This window comes from Plectropomus leopardus, chromosome 3, assembly GCF_026936395.1.
Source record: "Plectropomus leopardus strain MGB_pleo_1.0 chromosome 3, ASM2693639v1, whole genome shotgun sequence".
NCBI classification, from domain to species: Eukaryota; Metazoa; Chordata; class Actinopteri; order Perciformes; family Serranidae; genus Plectropomus; species Plectropomus leopardus.
In genome coordinates this window covers 16,266,274-16,287,243 of record NC_142178.1, presented here as the reverse complement: position 1 = coordinate 16,287,243, position 20,970 = coordinate 16,266,274, and the positions used below count along the sequence as shown (strand labels likewise).

At 39.9% G+C, this 20,970-nt stretch overlaps 1 protein-coding gene across 1 annotated transcript in view; it reads right to left on the bottom strand.

The window, feature by feature from the left end:
- pkd1a (polycystic kidney disease 1a) overlaps positions 1-20,970 on the bottom strand; it is a 162,140-nt gene that overhangs the window by 75,285 nt on the left and 65,885 nt on the right. Inside the window, exons 6-7 of the mRNA XM_042484667.2 lie at positions 19,566-20,204; positions 24-95 (exon numbers count right to left, since the gene is read on the bottom strand). Of these exons, the coding sequence (XP_042340601.2) occupies positions 24-95; positions 19,566-19,843 (350 nt within the window). The 5' untranslated portion in view covers positions 19,844-20,204. The remainder of the gene's footprint in view (positions 1-23; positions 96-19,565; positions 20,205-20,970) is intronic.

Here is a 20,970-nt window from a genome sequence, read left to right as displayed (position 1 = left end):
CACACAACGCTGTGCACACTCACAGCTCTCGGAGGCCAGTGAGACGATCCAGCAGGCTGGTATCAAGGGAGGAGATGTGGTTCTTGGAAAGATCTCTGCGGGAACAAACCAACATGTCCACATTTAAAATGCATGACGGGGCAAGATGATTGCAGGCACACACACTCACACAGACTCATGAGACGTTACACAAGTAATTTACCGCGTTGTGAGAAATGAAATGTTAAGATAGAAAAGGAGAAAGAAAGTGAAACATTTAGCTCTTATGAATAGAGATAATGAGCCGAACACTAAATATGACGTAGATGTGCCGAAGAACACAATATTACAGCTGTCGCTGGATAAAAATGTCACATATCATGACTATTTTTTCAGTTCATTCAGCCAGTGTTTTACCAGCCTAGTCAGTGAATTTACTTCTTACTTACTCATAGCTCTTAAAATAGCATTTACATTAAATCCTTTTTCTTTTGGCCTTCTGTTTAGAGAGCAACAGAACATAGTTCCTGAACAAATTCAAAATGGGGTCTAAATGATTGCATGGTGGGGCACCCAGTAGCTCAGTTGGTAGTGCTGGCGCCCCACATACGTACAGAGGTTCGATTCTGGGCTTGGCCCTTTGCTGCATGTCATGCCCTCTCTCTCCCCATTTCACACTTGATCTATCAATAAAGGAAAAAAAAAAGCCCATAAAAATAGTTAAAAAAAAAAAAAAAATTATTACATGCTGTGAGTTGGACCCTGAAGTTACAAAGACACCCGACAAAATGAAATAATGATTACTGAAATTGAAGGGGCCCTCTTTCACAAAGTTGGGCGCCTCAACAGAGACAGATTTAAAAAAAGAAAGGCAAATTAAAGACGCAGAGGCTGAGGTATCCACACTTTTAGTCCCTAACAAGCTTCAAAGATCCTACTAATGAAACCAACTTCAAAAAATTGAACCGCTGTCCCTGCCTGGTAGACAACAATTTCTTTCAGATCCCATGCCTTCAGTTAGCAACGCATATGTTTCTGGATGAAAGAAAAGGCTCAAAGCTGATGACATAACTGTGAGATCATCAGGGTTATGTTCCCCAACGACAGGAAGAAAGAAAAAACAATGACATCATGTTTTTAAAGTTGGTAACGACACAAACTTTTTTTCCCTTAAAAATTTAATTTGACACCATGATAATATGAGTAACTACCAAAGCCCTGAAATGCAAATGAGAACTTTTTCAGGTTTGTTTTTCTAAGGTTTTTCTTTGAAAATAGAGGAGAAAAAAATGTCTTGCTCGACTCTCAGGGCTCCAGTAATTTACAAATTATGTATTTTACTTTTTTTATTTCATTGGGGACATTCTTTATTAACAAACCAATGTTTTTGGGTCCACAACCATCATTCATTCTTTTTAAAAACATGTTTAAAAATTAAATCAGTGCTTTCTTGCTCTTACAATCAATTAAAAAAGCAACTGGTTTTTAGAAAACTATAAAAGAAAATATTTTATGAAAACCCCTGAATCAACTTAATTTCTTTTTCTAGAGTTTGTCCTTATATATTTAAGATTTTCATTCCTTTTTGTAATATTAGTATTATTATGATTGTCATTGTTATTATTATTAAAATAAATTATATTATTAAGTTTCCAAGTTACTTGGAATATTTACTAATCCCTCATTGCATGGTTTTATTTTTTTCATTATGTTTTCAATATTTGTATACTTTTACTTACCAATTTTTATCAGCTGTCCTGTATTGTGTTATGTACGTGTTTGTGCATGTTTTGTTAAATAAAGTTGTGCAATCGAAAGGAAAAAAGAAACAAAGACGAAATAAAGAAAGAACCATAGAATACTGTTTTCACAAAACAGTAGTAGGCCCACTTATGCCTTTATTTTGACAGGATAGCTGAAGCGTGAAAGGGGAAGAGAGAGGGGATGACATTGGTGCCCGTTTGGAGTCAAACTTGCGGCCGCAGCATCAAGGACGCAGCCTTTGCACATGGGTCGCCCGCTCTACCAGGTGAGCCACAGGGCTGAGTCAAGTTAACGTCTGCACCCTTAAATCAAAGCTCCAGCTGAGACAGGCTTAAATTATGAAACCACATATGAAATGATACACTTAAACCTCCTGTGAGAATGATGACGCAGGTTATCTGATAAAGTGATAAGAGGATTAATTTGGCTAACTTGGTTTATGAGTTACTGAATAACTTTCTATGAAACTGAAGGAAAATAAACTCCAGTGAGTCAAAATGTGAATGAAAGGTGGAAAAAGACAGCTAATGAGGAAACATCTGCAAATGTCACTTGCCAACATTCATGTATTCATGCACTGCGATCATAGACGTCCTTAATGAGTCTCCCGTACAACAGCAGTGTTAAGATGGTGGCAGGTTTTGTACTTTAATTAATCCGCTTCCTTCTGTTCTCACACACAGTGACAAAGAGAGGGGAGCTGAGGTGAAAGATGAGCAGAATACTGAGAACCAGCAGACAGGGTTCATTTTGATACTTGACATGATCTAAGGAATTAGTTAGATTCAGAAATGCTCTTTATTACTTTAAGTTACTTTCAAAAAGCCAATTTTGAGGAATAAAGATGCAGATGAGACAGCTTTCTCAGAAATGTGAGCGTACGCACTTGCTTTTGCTCCCCTAATGACCATTTGATGTTCTTAGATTTATTTTAAAATATTTTACTAGTAATACATAGACAAAAACATGAGCAACTCTACGTTGTGAGGTCAATGCTGATTATTTTGGGCTACATATATCAGACTTAAAAATACTAATATACGTGTCTTTTTTTTACATAAACTCATAAAATAATTATTTTTAATTCGGATCCCTTCAATGTGATAATTAAAGAATTACAAAATGTTACAGATGAAAGCTGTCAAAGTCTCTACAAACTACATAATGGTGGGATTTTCTTTGCAGTTTGCAAAAGCACTAAACAACAACAAAAAAATGTGATGAACAAGACATAGTACAAGTGACGATAAACCAAGTCAGCACACTAGACACATGTTTTTCTCACTCAATACCGGACGCATGTGAATGATATTTTTTCCTACTAATCACTAATCGGGTCCAGGTTGATAAAAAAACAAACAAACTGAAGTTACCCTTTCACGACATACACAGTACACAGAAACTAAACACTATACTATGCCAATCACCTTAAGTCCGTGAGACACCGGTGGATAAATAAGTCAGGCGATGAGAAAAACAAAATGATGGGGAGGCGAGCGGCTGAGATGAGGAGAACAGAGAAGGAGAGCTAAGTTAAGTGGCTTCAGCAGTCTCCTGTGTGCGCCCTCACAAAGCTCCAGCTGCACGTGAGAACGAGACAAAAGGGAGAGAAGAAAACAAGAAGCCAGGAGACAAGAAGCCAGAGGTTGTGGGAGGACAAAACCATGTGAGTGTGTGAGTGTGACAGAGAGAGAGAGAGACAACAAGATACTGCTGGCCTTGAGAGTGTTACAGCAACAATTTAAAAAAATCAAAGACAGGAAAATGTGTGTTTTAGTGTATGGGAATGTACACGCCTTTCTCCTTACTCTTTCTTTTTTTTCTGTGTGTGTGTGTGTGTGTGTGAACAGAGCAGGACGCCCATTCCCAAAAGGAAACATCTGTACATTCCAGACAAGCTGTGTAAGAAAGATGGAGACGGAGCGAGAGAGCGCGCGAGAGAGAGATCTCCTCTGCTAAACCCATCAGCAGATGAAACAGGACAACATCAAGACGCTCCACCCACAAGCTGATCATTCACACATTAGGCTGACACCTCGCCTTATGTAACGCTCTCAAACATCAGTGCCATCTGTGTGTGTGAACCACGTTTTTCCTGACCTTATGGGGGACACTGCATAGACAAGAGGAGACCAAGAAGAGAGAGAAAGTGTGTGTCTGTATGTGTGTGTTTAACATGACCATATAATGTGACCTTCACCATGTCTATTAGCAACAGGCTCCCGTTCTCTAAGCTACCTTTGGACACACATGGTTTTACTTACAAACACACACACACAGTTAAGCCCACTTGAGGTATAGGTCTGCACACACACACACACACACACACACACACACCCACACACACACACACACACACACACACACACACACCACACACACACACACATATGGTTCTGTTTTACTAACGGTGTGGCCAATGATCTAACCACTCCTTATAAGGCCTGTCTGGTGCCACTTATTCTGAGCTGGAGGATGAGAACACACACACACACACACACACACACTCTCTCACACACTCATTGACTACTCTGTGCTCGGGCAGAGGGAATGACAGAGGAGGAGTGGGTATGCGTTCTGGAGAGGAAAAAATAAATCTGAAGAGACAGTGAGATGGAGGAAATGAAAAAGACAAAGAAAGACACTAAAGCAGATTTATATCTGATTTCACCCGTCCTCCCGCTGAACAAAAAAAAAAGGAAAAAAATCACATTAAAAGTTTTCAGTTTGGTGATGAAAACTGTGATGTATGCCTGATCGTGGCACAGACTGGTATCTGCTGCATCGTGCTGGCGCAGTGGTCCAGGTCCCAGTTAGTGAGGGCCAGCGCTCCACTAACCCACTAAACACAGACTGCTCTGTGGTCACTTTCATCCCCCTCAGCCTCCCTGCCTGATTCCTCTGCTGCTCCCTCCCTTCCCGTCACTTCGCCCTATTTCTTTCCCCCTTTTTTCTCTCCTCTGCTGCTTTGTTTATGTTCGAAAAGGCTGAGCAGACCAATAGGAGTCTGACGGTGGGGGAAACAGGGCAAAAGCAAACTGGATATACCGCCACACATTTGTATGCCTCCCAGCTCCGCTCAAGTTTCATTTAAACTTTACATCCATGTCTGTGAAAGCACGAATTTAGGGCTAACGATTATTTTGATTCATCGATTAATCAGTCGATTACTTTTTCGATGAACCGATGAATAAAAAAACCAATAGAAAGGAAAAATAAAAATAGAAAAAATAACTTCATCTTAACTTAATAATAACCATCACTTTGTTCAAAAACATATTATCATTGACAACAGTGCTAAAAATGCAGTGCATAAACAGGCGCTAAAACACCGGTTTCTCCCGTCTGCATGTGATGTAAACGGTCCCGCCACACAACGACTGACGTAATAATTGCGGATTTTGTTTGTTGCTTTAATAATCGATTATAATCGATTTTATTGATTCGTCGTTGCAGCCCTACATGGATGCTTTACGCATCTTCCCCTCGGCAGCACAGACGACCTTCACAATCAGCACACTTTCAAAGGACACACACAGTTCTTGAGTTGTGGCAAAAACATGTTTTATGAGATCACCAAGACCTTGACCTTTGATCTTCTAACACCAATCAGTTCATTCTTGAGTCCACTCAAACGTTTGTGCCAGTTTTAAAGGAATTCCCTCAAGATTATCACGTTCACAAGAATGAGACAAAATTATCAATCAGCCACTGGTACAATCTCCCAGCAGAGCACTCCAACTTAGAAAAGCTCACATCCACCCTAGAAGACAATATGGCCCCTTTCTATGACACCTGCTCAGCTTTTCTGCAATTCATTCAGAGGTGATTCCTCTCTATGACTTTTAGTGTAATTTGTCCTGTAATACCTTAATGTATGTTCAATAAAGTAAAAAAAAAAAAAAAAAACAAAGAATGAGATTAATGCAAGGTCACTGTGACCTTAGACCACCAAAATCTCATTAGCTCATCACTGAGTCCAAGTGAAACACCCTCAGGGCATTCTTGTGATTTCATGTTCACAAGAATGTGACGTGTGTACATACGAACAACCCCAAAACATGACGCCTCCAGCCTCGGCTATCGCTGGCACAGAGGCATAAAAAGAGGAGGAGGAGGAGGAGGAGGAGGAGGCGAAGAAGGCAGGTGTGAAGGGAGAGCCGAGGATGAACTGGAGGAACCAGCAGTGAGCGACACAGGCCAGGTCTGGAGAACAATCGCCCCACTGTGGGCTGCCTGTCCCAGCTCAGCCAGTCTCCTCCACTGCTTCATGTGAGAGCTGCCAGCCGGCACCTCGTGCCTGGGCCACAAGAGTGTGTGTGTGTGTGTGTGTGTGTGTATCTAAGGAGTTGCTGGGTACTTTCCCAACTGAAGGAAGAGAGGGAGCATGAAATTAGGGGAATGGGGTGAGGAGTTGGCAGGGGTGTCTCCTTTCCTCTCCTCTTGTCTCGTCTCGCCTCCTCTCCTCTCCTCTCCACTCCTCTCCTCTCTACACCTCTCCTCTCCTCTCGTCTCATCTCCTCTCCTCTTGTCTCCTCTCCTTTCCTTTCCTCTCCTCTCCTCTCCTTTCGTCTCCACTCTTCTCCACACCTCTCCTCTCCTCTCCTCTCGTCTCATCTCCTCTCCTCTTGTCTCCACTCCTTTCCTTTCCTCTCCTCTCCTCTCCTTTCGTCTCCACTCTTCTCCACACCTCTCCTCTCCTCTCCTCTCCTCTCCTCTCCAGAACATTCTGTCCATTTTTCCAGCTGCTGCTGCCTGGGTCGTCTGGTGTCCAGCTGGCAAGTGAAGGGCAGCTGTGCACAGTTCTTTAACACACTCACTCAAACATTGATGCACACACACACACACACACACACACACACACACACACACACACACACACACACACACACACACACACACACACACACGCTCTTCCATGTTGTCAGTGAACGCAGGAAAAACAAAATCCCGTAATACCGTCCTTTGCTCATTGCTCACTCTTTTCCTGGTAAATGAAACTGTGTGAATCTCACATATCTATATACAAATCATAAACTGTGGGCTTAAACCAAAAATGGCTCTCAGCGGCAGTGTTTTTCAGCGTGTGACTTCAAAAAGGAAAAAACAACTAGTTATTATTTCATTAAGCATTATTTCAATAAAAATTGAAATTACTGACCATTAACTCAAAATCAAATCCAAAAGTCCAGCTTTGAGTTTTCCTTGCTACTTGTTTTTATGAATTTTCACATGAATAAATAACTGATTGGCAATGCCTGGAATGTAAAAAAAAAAAGAAGAAAACAGCTTCCACTTGTCTTGTTTTATTTCCAACAGTGTAGAAACATCTTCCTCACATTGCTGCCAAAAGTGTCTACCAAATAAATGCAAGCACCCATAGGTGAAGAATATTTGAAGTGTGTGTGTGTGTGTGTGTGTGTGTGTGTGTGTGTGTTTAGAACATGTGAATTTGCCCCCACCCCCACAATAAAAGCATGACAGTACAGAGAACTTTTAGTGTGACAAAACACGTGCATTACACCATACACTGATGCAGAAAAGGCACAAATTGGTGTTTTAAAAAAACCACCAGAACACAGTAAGTGTTTGATGCTTGAAATGTTTGGGGGTGGAGGACCCCGAAACTCATTGTTTCATATGCGTCTCCCCCAATATTGAAACAAAACCTCCTAATTGCGCTCGTGCAATTATGCCAGATGCAAAAACAAAAGCTTTCTTAAAAGAATGGGATGGTAAAACACAAAAGCAGTCGCTTAAAATTCTGTCTATAAAAGCGCACTTGATTGGTGTTTCGTAAAAAGCTGTGTACACTTAAAAATCACACATATGTACTGAAACTGGCTAACAGGCGTAAAGGAATAATGTCAGCTTCTTTTTGTCATCCTCCACTCTAAATATTCATGTGTTCACCTGGTCTGTGTATTGTATGAGCTGCACTGATTCTGACCCAACATGCTGTTTTTATAAATGTCAATGATGGCATATGCTTGGTTTTTGTGCTTTTGTATTGTTTATACATCTGGCATGATTTAATTCTGAAAACTAAAATGTAAAAAAAGGGCTTTGATTTACATTTGAACCTTGGCAGGAGAGACGTGTGACCTTTGGCAAATTGAATGGTAAAGGTTGAACATAATTAACATCTCTTTTATGACACCTGGCTATACCAATAAACTGCTGTTTTGCATTAAGTTTTCTATGTCCTTTAATTTAAGACGTTGTCATCAAAGGTAAGAAAATTAAATGTTAAACACACCTTGCATTGGCTTTGTAGTACTGGCAGACAATATTTACACCCAGATGTTGTGCAAATTATGAGGAAATTTCCACAAAGGAAGCTCATTGAAATGTGAATCAGTGTGTTTGAGTGTTTCCTTTTATTAAGAGGAGGTAACAAAATTACATGAGAAAGACACTGATTACTTCCGCCACGGAGGTTATTGGTTTGGTTCGGTTTGTGTGTCCTATCAGCAGGATAAACCCTTTGAAACCTGAACAAATTGGCATAATTTCTTTCAAAAACATACAGCTTAACAAGAAATTTCTATTAATCCCTCCCAGCTAATATTCAGCTCATTTCCTTGTCACCATTTCCCTTTTTTGTTCTTTATTTCAGTTTGCTGGACATTTCTTGCCAAGTTGCTTATTATGTTTTTCTTTCCCTGTGTTTTTAAAAGAAATCAATTTTCTCACGTTGCAGAGGTTCAAACATGGTGCTCTTGAGATACTGTTCACAAGAATAAGAACGACAACATCACAGTGAATTTGACCTTTGACCCATGGCAACCAAAATGTAACAAGCTCATTGTTAAGTTCAAGTGGACGGTTGTGCCAACTTTGAAGAAATTCCCTCAAAGACTTGTTGAGATATCGTGTTCACAAGAATAGGACAGATGGACGTAGGACCAGATGGACAAACTAAAAAAACGGAAAATGTATCCAATATCAATGACTAAATGCCTTTTTCTTTTTGTATTTGTGTATGGGTGGCCAATCTGGCTTATGGATGTCCTTGCCAGTGCCACAAAGACATTGATGTCATTGTTTCTTGTCTTTGTCTCTTCTTGTCTTCTACTGGGTGGAAATCAGGGTTTTGCACATGAGTTAAACTAAACAGAGATCCCGATTCAGAAAACATATTCATGCTGTGTAAGCTGCATAAAGAGTGTGTATGCATACTGCACGCCAACACAGGGTTGTTGTGCATTTGGCCCCTGGCAATCAGTAGTTAAGCATCCAACACCACTGAGACAAGGAGAGCTTGCCGGCAAAAATTAATTCTGCTCGGCCCTCCACACCTTGAGTTTGATTACAGTCTACGCCACTTCATTGTTTGCTCGCTATATTGACTCTATTCGCTGTGCTCTCTGCTCTTTCTGCGAGTTTCATCGGTTTCATGTGTGCCTTTCATGTTCACTGATATGAAATAAATGAAACTCAAATGCAGCTTTTCTGACTTCCCCCTCACACAAATCCACAGATATAAATCAAATCAAATAAAAAGATTATTTATTGTCTTCTAATGTTCATGTTTTTAGTTGCATATTTCTTTTGGCTGTGACGAGGTTACATCAGAAAACCATGTGTGATATTTCTCCTTGAGTAATGGCAGACAACATTCCTTCACTCGAGAATAAAAAAGCGAAGCAAGCTTGTTATTATGAATTTGAATTAGGCTATGTCATGACACTGAATGAAAATGAAAAACAAAAAGCTGCCTTTCTAGCATCTCACTTTGGCAGGGTTGTAATTCTACACTTCAGAGGCTAAAAATCCAGATTTTTTTTAGCCCCTTGTTGGCATTTAGCTCAGGCAGACTGTTATTTAGAGAGAGATTTCTATATGTCTGTGACTCTCTGCGCCCAGTGTGAACAGACTACATAAACAGGATATGCTTCTGCAATGCACACACACACACACACACCCATGCACATACGCACGCACACACACACACAAAATGCAAGTGCAACAAAATCCAATTATCACCCTCCACTTCTTGCTGCAGATAGAGTAACAACGGGGAGACAACAGGTTAAGCAGTTTTGATGAGTAAAAGTCAGATGTTTTCTCTGCAGTGAACACCTGCCACACTGTGTTTCACTCTCACTGCGGAGCACAGTCCAGTCCAACGGGTCACATTTTAACATGGCTGCATGCAAAACACAATGACCTACAGGATGCTAATTACTGAGAGATGTAACAGGTATTGCTTCAGTTTTTATAACCAAGATAACATCTTCTGCTGCTCTGTCTTTTGTTCTTCACAAAAAGTTCTTCACATTAAAATGCAAAGCAGAGATTCAACATGCCACAGGGGGCATTAAGGGAAGCTTCTTTAAAAATTCTTAAAACGATCTTTGTAAGTGGTTTCCTTAAGGAGTGACCGCCAGTCAGCCTAGCTTGGCAGTATGCTTAATTAATCTCTGATGCAGGAAACACTGGACGACTTCATTACCATAAACCGCCAAAGACATGTATTAGCTGTACTTTGCACAGCTACACACGTCACTTAAAGCCGCCGCGATTAATTTAATTATAGTAGGAATTATTATTTATACTGTTCATGGTATTTCAGAGCATTTATCACACCAGTTTCTTGTTTCCTGTCTCACAACAACAACATACTTGCTTTTTAAATTAACTCATGTGCACATGTTACACTGCCTGAATACACTCAGTAATTCAAGGGTCTTCATTTTATGAAATTCATTTATTGTCTATAACAGCTTGTCCTCACAAGGGTCGTGGGGGAGCTGGATTCAATCCCAGCTGTCATCGAGCGGAAGGCGGGTCGAAACATATAGATGGACAACCTTGCACGCTCACAGTCACACATAAGGGCAATTTAGAGTCACCTATCAACCTGACCTGCATGTTCCTGCTTGTTCCCGGGAGGAACCCACACAGACACGCGGAGAACATGCAAATTCCACACAGAAGGGCCCCCGCCCACGGACCAAACCCCGTTCCAACCCGGGATCGAACCAGGGACCCTCTTGCTGTGAGCACCAACCACAACGCCACTGTGCCACCCTCTGCATTTATATATATATATATATATATGTCTGTGTGTGTGTATTTGTATATGTTTTGTAAAAGACAAATATATGAAAAAGTCATGGGAGTGGTGGCAGTGAGTACTCTTTATGTTGAGCGAATGCTGATGTCTAAATGAGCGCTGGAGTATTCATGCCCATCCTTAACAAATACGCCTTCTTGCAAAAATGAGTTCCTCCCTCAGTCTACCGTGTAACCGACACCTACATGGGTTAATAACGAACCAAATCATTTCTGTTACCAGAGGCAAAAGTTACTGCGTGCATGTACAATCACACACACACACACACACACACACACACACACACACACACACACACACACACACACACACAGGAGGAGAGCATGGGAGCTATCTCGACTTCTTCTTCGTTTCTTCCCTCTGGAATGTCTGTGCTTCTAACAGTGATGTCATTAGTTACTGTTGCTATGGCAACAAAACAAATTCTTCCTTGCATATGGCTGCTCGATTCAATCTTTCCTTTCCCACTTCATTAAAGCCAGTGAGTGTGGGTGTGAGTGTGTATATAGGTGGCTGTATGGATGATATCGACCTCTGGAGAAGGAGAGGAGCAGAAATGGATAATGCACAGAAAAAGGGGAAGAGTTTGTGATTGAGTCTTGTCTTTCTGACAGCTGTGAAGCCTCAGAACCAGAGGACAAAGCCCAAAACTGCTCCCTGGAAATAGACTCAAGAGAGTAAAAGAGCATTGCCACGCCTGCAGGGCATGTGTGTGTGTGTGTGTGTGTGTGTGTGTGTGTGTGTGTGTGTGTGTGTGTGTGTGTGTGTGTGTGCATCTCTCTGCCATGGTAACAACCAGAATTCTCCTGAGCAGGGCAGATAGCACCATGAGTGTGTTTCAAGTTTAGGTAAAGGATGCACTGACTCCAAAAAATTTTTCATTAGGACCTACTTCACTTTGTTACCTGCCCTACATATTTATTTACCTGCTTTCTACTACCATTTACTATATTTATTAAGTCCTTTTCTCATCATCAATCAATGTAACTGGAAAAAAAAAACTATTCAATATTCATATAGAAAATATCAGTACAAATGAAAATATTACAATAACTGAAGGCTGCATGCTAACTTTTATAAAGAGAACCGGATAAAGCGTTGGAAGCAGGTTCCTTTTCAGTGGCACATACAGCCGAAAAAAGTTTTCTGTGGTATGCAACTACTCGGATCTTATAGAGCCAGAGGACAAGACGTTTACATCAGCCAAGCAGCTATCTTCTGGTTTAGCGCTCCACAAACTTGAATGGGAATTAAAATGATATAATCACACCGCTCTTCTAGACTTTCAAAGCGTTAACATAAATGCATCAAATCCTGACAGTGTGAAATGAGAAAAAAATAAAGTACCCACTGAATTTGTCTTTCCCAGTGTAAGGTTATGGGAAAAGTCTCTTTGGGCTCCACTGCATCTTGGATGGACCCAGTTGTTGGATCCATTACAAAAAAGGCTTAAATTAACCCTAACACACAGAGAGCCCCTTACAGAAGTAACGTTAGCACTGAAATGGAAACGCCAGCATATTAACATGCTGTATAGTCCATGCAAATTCTAAGCATGTTAGCATTAACGGTGACCACATAGCACAGCTAACCTAAAAACCTGAGGCTATACAGAAAGCAAAGACTGATGACAGATACTGCACACCTCTTGTTATTGTTTCAGTATAGATGAAATAGAAATCATCTACATCAGCACCTACACTGCACCTGTGAGTGTCTCTGTGGCTTTGTGAACAGTTTTCTGGGCTTCTAATGTTATTTATGAAATAAATTCCTATAGACTGTACTGGATGTATTTCAGCTCTGACATGAGCTTTGGGTTTTTCTTAGAAATGACTTATCGGCTTTAGTGAAGGTACTGTATATGAAGGGTTGCAGCTTAAATCTAAAGTCGACCATGCCTTTGTCATTAGGGCCCCCCGACTTTGGGACGACCTACCTGAGGAGATGAGGCTTTTAAATCACTTCTTACAATTCACTTTTACAGAGTTGCTTTCATTTAATGTCAACTTTATTTACTTATTTATTTATTATTTTATTTTATTCTATTTTTAAATCTCTTTTTCTATTCATTTAACTGCTCTTTCTCTATTTATTTCTACCCCATCCTTCTAAAAAAAAAACGTCTAAAAATCTGCTTTTTATTATTATTATTCTTGTTGACCTTAGAGTATGTATTTTTTCTGGCCTTTTAGCTTTTTCTTTTTGGTTTGATTGTTGATGTCTATTTTTATTATTCCCTGAGTTCATGCCTTTGCTTTGTCCGTCAAAGCACTTTGTAAACAACTGTTTTTAAATGTGCTATATAAATAAAGTTGTTATTATTATTATAAATAACATCATGACTTATCAAAGAATATTTTTTTAAACTATTGACCAAGGTGACCAAGCCATTAAAAGGAAAGTAAAAGCAATTAAATTCAAGTTTAAAATACTAAGCAATACAATAAACTACGTGTTGCCAAAAATATTGATCTGTTACACCTTAGGGATGTTTATTAAGGATAAACAGAAGGATAAACCCCCTGACTGATCCCTTGGCTTTCACTGAGAATTTAATAGTTCTTTGAAAATTTTTATTTTCAGACAGATGTTTACCGAATTCTCATTCATTTTCTTACACTACTGTCCCGGGACAAGAAACAGCACAACGATAAATTGTGACACAGCAATCTCCATACTAAACAAACGCTGCAGAGACTTAAAAAACCCGAGAGCAGTCCACAAGCATTTCCCAGAAGTGACTTCAGAGTTGCATAAACTGTCTGTATGAAGTGCTAAGAGATTTTTATTATGTGTGTGGGTTGGAACAGATGGACTGGTTTGTAACGGGAATGCTTTTCTCTAACTGCACTCTGCAGCATGTTAAAATACTAGTGGGTGTGTCTAAAACATTTTAATTTGATGCCAGGTATAAGGGCACAGAGGACAAACGATCCAGCATTGCCTCTAGGCCTTGTCTCATTGGGCTGACATTGACATGCACTTCAGTTTTCTATTACTGTGTTTCAATTTATCAGATTAAAATCTGTTGCTTTTCTCTAAAAGGAAAACAATGGCACTGCTTGTGGGTGCCAACAGCTTTGTGAATTTAACAGAAACAAAACAAACAAAAGCCTTCCAGCCCCACAAATAATATGTGCATATTTACTACCAGACTCCACAGGGCAAAATTTTGAGTATCGTCAAATCAAATGTTAATAACCCTAGATTAAATAGTCTTAGTAGTTTTATAATAGTTTTTTCTTATAGAAAAATGATTTAGACTCTCATCTAGCCTTGAGATTACAATGACCAGTGGAAACATTCAATATAGAACAAAAACACAAATTTACACAAATTTCAAGTCAAAATAATTATACTCTGGCTACATAACTACCATTGTTATTGTCAATAAAGTGCATGAAAAATAAAGGAAATTAAACAATAAATTTATCATGCATCACGCCCTCTTTCACTACCCATCTCAAAGGAGGTGCACACCTACTTGCATACAATTGTGGAAAATGCTAGATAGGCATAGAAAAAAAAACAAATAAGACAAACCTACGAGCTGCAGTCCACTTGATGTGGCAGGCAGCCCATCTGATTAGGGGTTATATAGTCCCAAAATTGTCAATAGCCTACGTACTGGTACCAGACGTCCTCACCTGCCACCACACCTTTCAGCGGACTGGTTCATTATGTAACGTCAGAGGTCAAGCAGGTAGCACTGAGGCCAGTCCAGAGGAAAATTGCCAGGGATCAATTGCCAGCTACTTTTAAAGAACTGCTTTTCAAGATGCCAGCTACTTTAGACTGAAGGAAGTTTAATTACAGCTAAGCCACCGTAGGGAGAGCTATTTAGAGAAAGTAGTTCAAACTACTTCTACTACAAAAAAATCATATGCTAGCAAAAAATGCCACTCAATTAGTTTACTGTAAAAAGCGCTTCCTTAAAGGGGGCTGTTCACATTGGAATAAAGCATTGTCAGAGAAATAAAACCCCTGAACCAATGCCTCACGATATTATCCGCCACCCTGCCCAGGAAAAGCAATCTCTAGACCTTTTTTTTTTGTTTTATTTTGTGTTGTTTTTAAATACAAACTAGAGAATGCAAGTTCTGAAGAAATTGCAGGTGTGAATGCTCAGAGTTGAAAAGCTGACGCTTCACTGCAATGCTCAATGTTGAAAAGCTCACACTATACTGCAAGGCTTGCTTTAAATGTTGAAAGAACCCAATAATGTATAAATGATGTGGAATATTTTGAAGCTTGTTAAAACGCTGATGCTACACTGCAACTCTAAATAAGTAAGAAGACGATGATGTGTTCGGAATAGCCGGAAAAGTGGGAATAGGTGTAATTACTGTGAATGTCACTGAAATGTTGAATGATACTCATAATGTGGAATATTTTAAGGGTTGCTGAAAAGCTGACACTGAACTGCAATGCTTGCTTAAATGTGTAAGAATATGGTCAAGCGATAGCAATTGTTGAAAGAGTGTAAGGGGGTTTATGTTGTATGACAATACTGATAATTAGTCGACTAGTCACATAAAAATCAATCAGCGACTTTTGATTATGAACAAATTGATGATGATCGAATCTTTGTCTCATTTGATAGTAGAGCTGGGTATCATCTAAAAAATGAAGATGCAAGTACCAATACAAGTACCATTAAAGTGATACTGATACTAACATAGTACTTCTGTTGATACCTTTTTTCTTCTTTATTCCATAGCCATCATGTGAATGGAAACATTCAGCTGCTTTAACTGCCACCAGATGCCACAGGCGTGTAATATAGCCATACTTTTGGTGGCATCTTGACATGCTGTACTGCCAACTCCATCAACTACACTGTGCTCAACTTCATCACAGACTGCACAGGTTTTGCACTTGCAGGGACTGGCTACGAGAAAAAACATAAAAAGTCTGATTTTTATCTAGATCTCTGTACAAAAATAATAAAATACAGATATTGTTTGACTGGAGAAGTTTCAACAGTACTTGGTACTGGGTTATTTTGGTTGATACCTTAAATCTATTGAGTACCTATAACCAGGTGTATTATAGTAAACAGAATATCTTTGGGTTTGGAAACAAGCTATCTAAATCTGTCACTTTGGATGCTTTTTGAAAATGTACATAAATGACTGATTGCAAGAATAATCAACAGATTAATTAATGATGAAATATCAATAATGTGCAGTGTCAGCATGTGCTTCATCTCTCACCCCTTCAACAGTATCATGCAGATTGTGACATTGTACGTGAAAGCAGGAGCACATGAGTCTATGTGGAGCAAAGGAGAAAAACGTCAGGCTCACTCAGCAGTCTAAAATACCATCCATCTGAGTGAGTATATGAGAATATTGCGCTGTTATACCACCTCACCTTTTTTAATATATGGTAAATGCACAGAACAGGGTGGTAAGAGTTGTCTGAAACTGTTTCTGTCTAAAGAGCACAGCCGGCAGGACGGCACCATACGCAGAATAACCTGTTATGAGTGAAACCCAATGTGGATGAATTGAAAAGCAGCTGACAGCGGTTAGAAGCTAACTCAAAAAAACAATTAAAGTGGCTGTAAATATCCACAAATTGGGAAAACAATGAGAATCAGGAGCTCCTTACTCTTTGAGCAGAGGGCGAGATCAGCAGCAATATAACAGGGAAGGTAAATGATTGTTACTCCATTGTTATTGTTTAGAAAGTGTTGCCGATGTGTATTATATATGTTACATGAAAGGCTGATGATGTTCTGTTAAATATCAAGCCAGTCACACATCTGTCGGTTCTGTCGGATGCCAAAATCATACACTGGAGCAGAGTAATGCTGTCGTCATTTTGTAAGGGACTTAGAAGCGGCTCTTAGTGCGATCTCTGTGTAAAAAGGTCTACAAGTGAGTGACCCAAAAGGTCATTGTGTGGCCATGGCATGCACACATACACACTTGTGCATGGACATTCATGCATTACATCTCCCCGCTTCATAAAGACACACACACACACACACAGGCACACTACCACCAGCACCGCTTTGTTACTCATTTACAGCATCCCTCCTAGTTGATTTGTAAAGGACACTTAACAATGAATCAGTTGCAGATCCTCAGGTTGTTTACTCCAACACTGCCAATAACAAACTGCACAGGGACCACACAGAGAGAAAACAGTCTAATCTATCGCTCACTGTTCATATATTTTGAAATGAAACCAAAAGAACAGGACCTTTATATCGGGATTTAGGGATTTATATAGACCTTTCTTTTCGAGTTATAGGCCATATCATACTTAAAACATCTGTGACAGTATTTGCTGGAAGACATGCTCTGAATGCACCTTGTAAAGATGAACTGTAGCCTTGATGAGCAGGAAAACTGTTTTAAACAATAAGACAGTGTTAAAGGTCCCTTTAGGAGGACTTACTATATTAAACAATAGTACGCAACTGGTGGGTTGCGGCTCCATTCTGAATAGATCACAAGTGACTCGTGAATGTGTCAAGTTTGTAAAAGACAAACTTAATCTGGAAGTACAGTGAACTTCTGGCACAAAGCTTCAGTTTTGAAGTGCTGTTTGTGCTTATTATTGCAATATGTTTTATTTTTTTGTGTTCTAAGCCCACGTGTTGTTTACATTCTGTGAAATAAAATTTAATATGTGGTGATTTATAATGTGTGGACCTTGAGCTAATAACATAAGAGATATTTTGACGAGTTAGGAACCGCACATCAAACACAATATATCTTTGAGTCTTGTGCTCTCTTCTCTCTGCCTCTGACAGTCTGGCCATTACCCAGACATGTCCCCGTAAAAATAGATGACCTTTTTTCTTTATTTAAATAACGAGTGGATAGGTAACGCAGAACTGCCTGCAACAGCTATAAAAAGAATATCATTAAGTTCTCCACTGGATCTTGGCTGAATGTCTACCTTTCACGGTCAGGAAATCAGAGTTAATTAAAATATCTGATTTTAATTCAGTGCTCCTGCCTATATGGTGGAAGCAGCAGATATGAGGCCGAATTAGTAAAGACAGCAATGTTCCCAGTCAGTCACCTCCACATATGGCTTCTGCTGGTACAGTAGGATCAAGAAGGTTTAAATAGACTGATGCAATTATCGCCGAGTCTGACATGATTAGAGGCATATCCTGCAGCAGGGTCTGCCTCTAATTAACTTGAGCGCTCTTCCTCTCTTATGCAAATACTATCTCTAAAGTCAAGTGCTATTTAGGAAGCCTGTTCAGATAAGGGGAAGGGTTTAAATCCATTCAAAAATAATGACAAATAAGCATGCTGCCTTCAGTTTTGATGAATTTCAGTTGAAAAAGCCCAGGGTTTTTTTTTCCTTCCAAAAACTCATTTAAATGTCATAAGCTTATTTAGTCTCTTGAAGAAGGCGTGTTCCAAAAAATGCACCCTGACTAACCGCCTGGTTTATAGAGTAAATCTCTACATTAAATAAAAGACGGTAGTGTGAGTGGGAAATAAATAATTGATAACATATGTCTTCCGTCGGCACAGAACAGAATGTTCTCGCTGCAGCAGCACCAGAGGCTGAAGACTGATCTGCACCACAAACACCAGGCGCACTTCTCTGGTGACCGACTCTGTTTAAACTACAAAACTGAGACACACACTATAACACACACATCCACACACAGAGAGTCACTAGCTGTCTGGCCCTTCATAGAAGCCTGGACAACACACAAAAAATAGTGACCTTTAAGCATAGAAAGTCCTATTCTATATATATCACTATTATTCTCTGTATTAAAATGTTGCATCATTTTCTTGCAGTATAATTTTGTAATTTTATGTCTTTTGTTTGCACACTGGTGCAAAGTTTTTCTAGCTCATATCAGTCTAAACGCCACATCTGTCAGAGTGTGTATGAACAGCTCCAGCTGCAGCACATGATTCTTGTCATTATCGTCTAATCTGACAATTATTTTCTTGATTAATCATTAGGCAAGGCAAGGAAAATTCATTTCTATAGCACATTTCACATCTAAATGCAACCCAAGTCAAAGTTCATTGTAGGCCAATCACAAAGCGTGCTCCAAAGGGCTGTATATATAGCAATTTCAATTCAATTTGAATTTCAGTTTCATCTATAAAGTCCAAAATTACAAATTGTAATAAGCCTCACGGGGCTTTACAACAGATGACATCCCTCTGTCCTTACACTGTTCCAGTGGAAAAAGAAAAACTCCCCAAAATATCAGATATTTGGAGAAACAAAGCACAAATATGACCCATTTCCAATTGTACAAAATGCAAAAAAAGCAGTAATACACACTGACACCTGCAAAATGTCTGGCAATTCTGCTTCACTAGTGACTCAAACGATCAATCTATTATGAAAAAGGTCCACTGATAAATCGAGCCAGGCGTCACGCATGACAACAAAAACAAAAGCACAAACAATATGTCCAGAACTATAATTCTCTTAATTTTTAATTTAAGTGGGGGAAAGTGGGAAAGTGGTGTGATGAAGATAAAAACATGGTAAACCAGCTTGTGACCCCCGTTATTGGTCATCACATAGTAAACAAAAAAAGTAACCCACTTGCTTGCCATGTTATCAAAGTTTAGTGAATGTAGCCATTCTGGGGTTTTTTTTTTACGTCTCATAAGATTAGGTCTTAACTTTTCTAACCATTAAAATCTGGTTAAATTAAGTCATCGTAGGCTCCACTGTAGCCAACATCTCCGTCCTGCTCTGACTGCTGAGAAACTGTACTTACAGCACGCTGGTGGCCTGCGGGATGTCTGCCGCAGCTGGGGCCCTCTCCAGCCCGATGTTGGAGCAGTTGACGACACAGGACGGTGGGGGCCCCGCCAGCACGCAGCTGCAGTTAACGGGACACGGGCTGCAGCTTCTGCCGCCGCCGTCCCCCTGCGGCCCGGAGCCCCATGCCTCCAGGCAGCAGAGCGCCACAAGCAGAGTGGAAAAGAAGCTAAACCTCGGGACGCAGACGCCATGTTTTCGCTTGGATAAAGTCTGTCCATTTCCACAAGGCATAGCTCACTCACATCTCATCGCCTCTGATGGTGTAAGTCCTCTCAGGCAGGGAAGGAACAAAATCCGCAGGACAAAGACAAAACACACGCGTCCCCTTTTTAAGCGCTTTCATGTGAGGAGACAAAAAGGGAAGAGGGGATGAACTTTTTGACAGCGATATCGCTCCCCTGCGTTTTCTCTTTTCTTCTGATCGGATCCCCTTCTTCTGAAAATCTAACGGAGCTTCTCCGCAATCCTTTCAGGGGGAAAAAAAAGTTTTGGAGAACTTCCTCTCTCCTCCTCTTTCCACTTCATTCAGTTCCCTCAGCCGCCGCTAGGACCTGGCCTAAGCTTTATGTCCTCCTGCTTAATGAAAGGCCTCCTAACACACACACACACACGCAGAGAGAAACACAAAGAGAGAGTAAAACAAAATAATACAAAGCGAGACCTGAAAAATAACTTAAAATCCATAATAATTCAGTAGAATTATTTTAAATAGGGCATATAATTACGATAAATGTGAATATAGCTCACTGGACATTTATACCTACCTTTTTTTAAAAGATGTCTTCTACATCTACTAATCTTTTTTGCATCTCTCTTGTTTACTATGCCAGTAATGCTTTAACCCCTAACCCTAACCTTTTAAAAGTGTTACAGCTAACCCCAATGACAAGTGAACACAAGTTTCTACCTATCCTTCTCTCAGCATGCCAAGGGAGTTGGCAGGAAAAAACAGTAAGGTCTGTCCCCAAAGAATACTCTATCTGCCATGTGACATTGAGAAGATACTGCAATACAGTCAAATAAATGAATAAACAAATAAAATGATTGAATGAATAAATAGAAAATGTCAGAGAAAGGAGATCGACACAGCTGCCTCTGTGAGCTATCACAGCAGTCAAAAAGTCTTCGATGCACAGCAGGAGGGATTTTTGACTGGTTACTTTCTGAAACAGCAGACTTGTTTTTTGGACCCACTGACAGGTAAAGGTGAGCGTGTTTAGACCATGGTAGGAATTGGTGTATTAGTTTTGTGTATGTGTTATGTGTATTTTTTTGTTATTGTGTAATTTTTAATACTTCACTATTACTGTTATGACTTACCCAGGTAGTGGGTTAGGTTGTAGCAATGGATCTCCTTG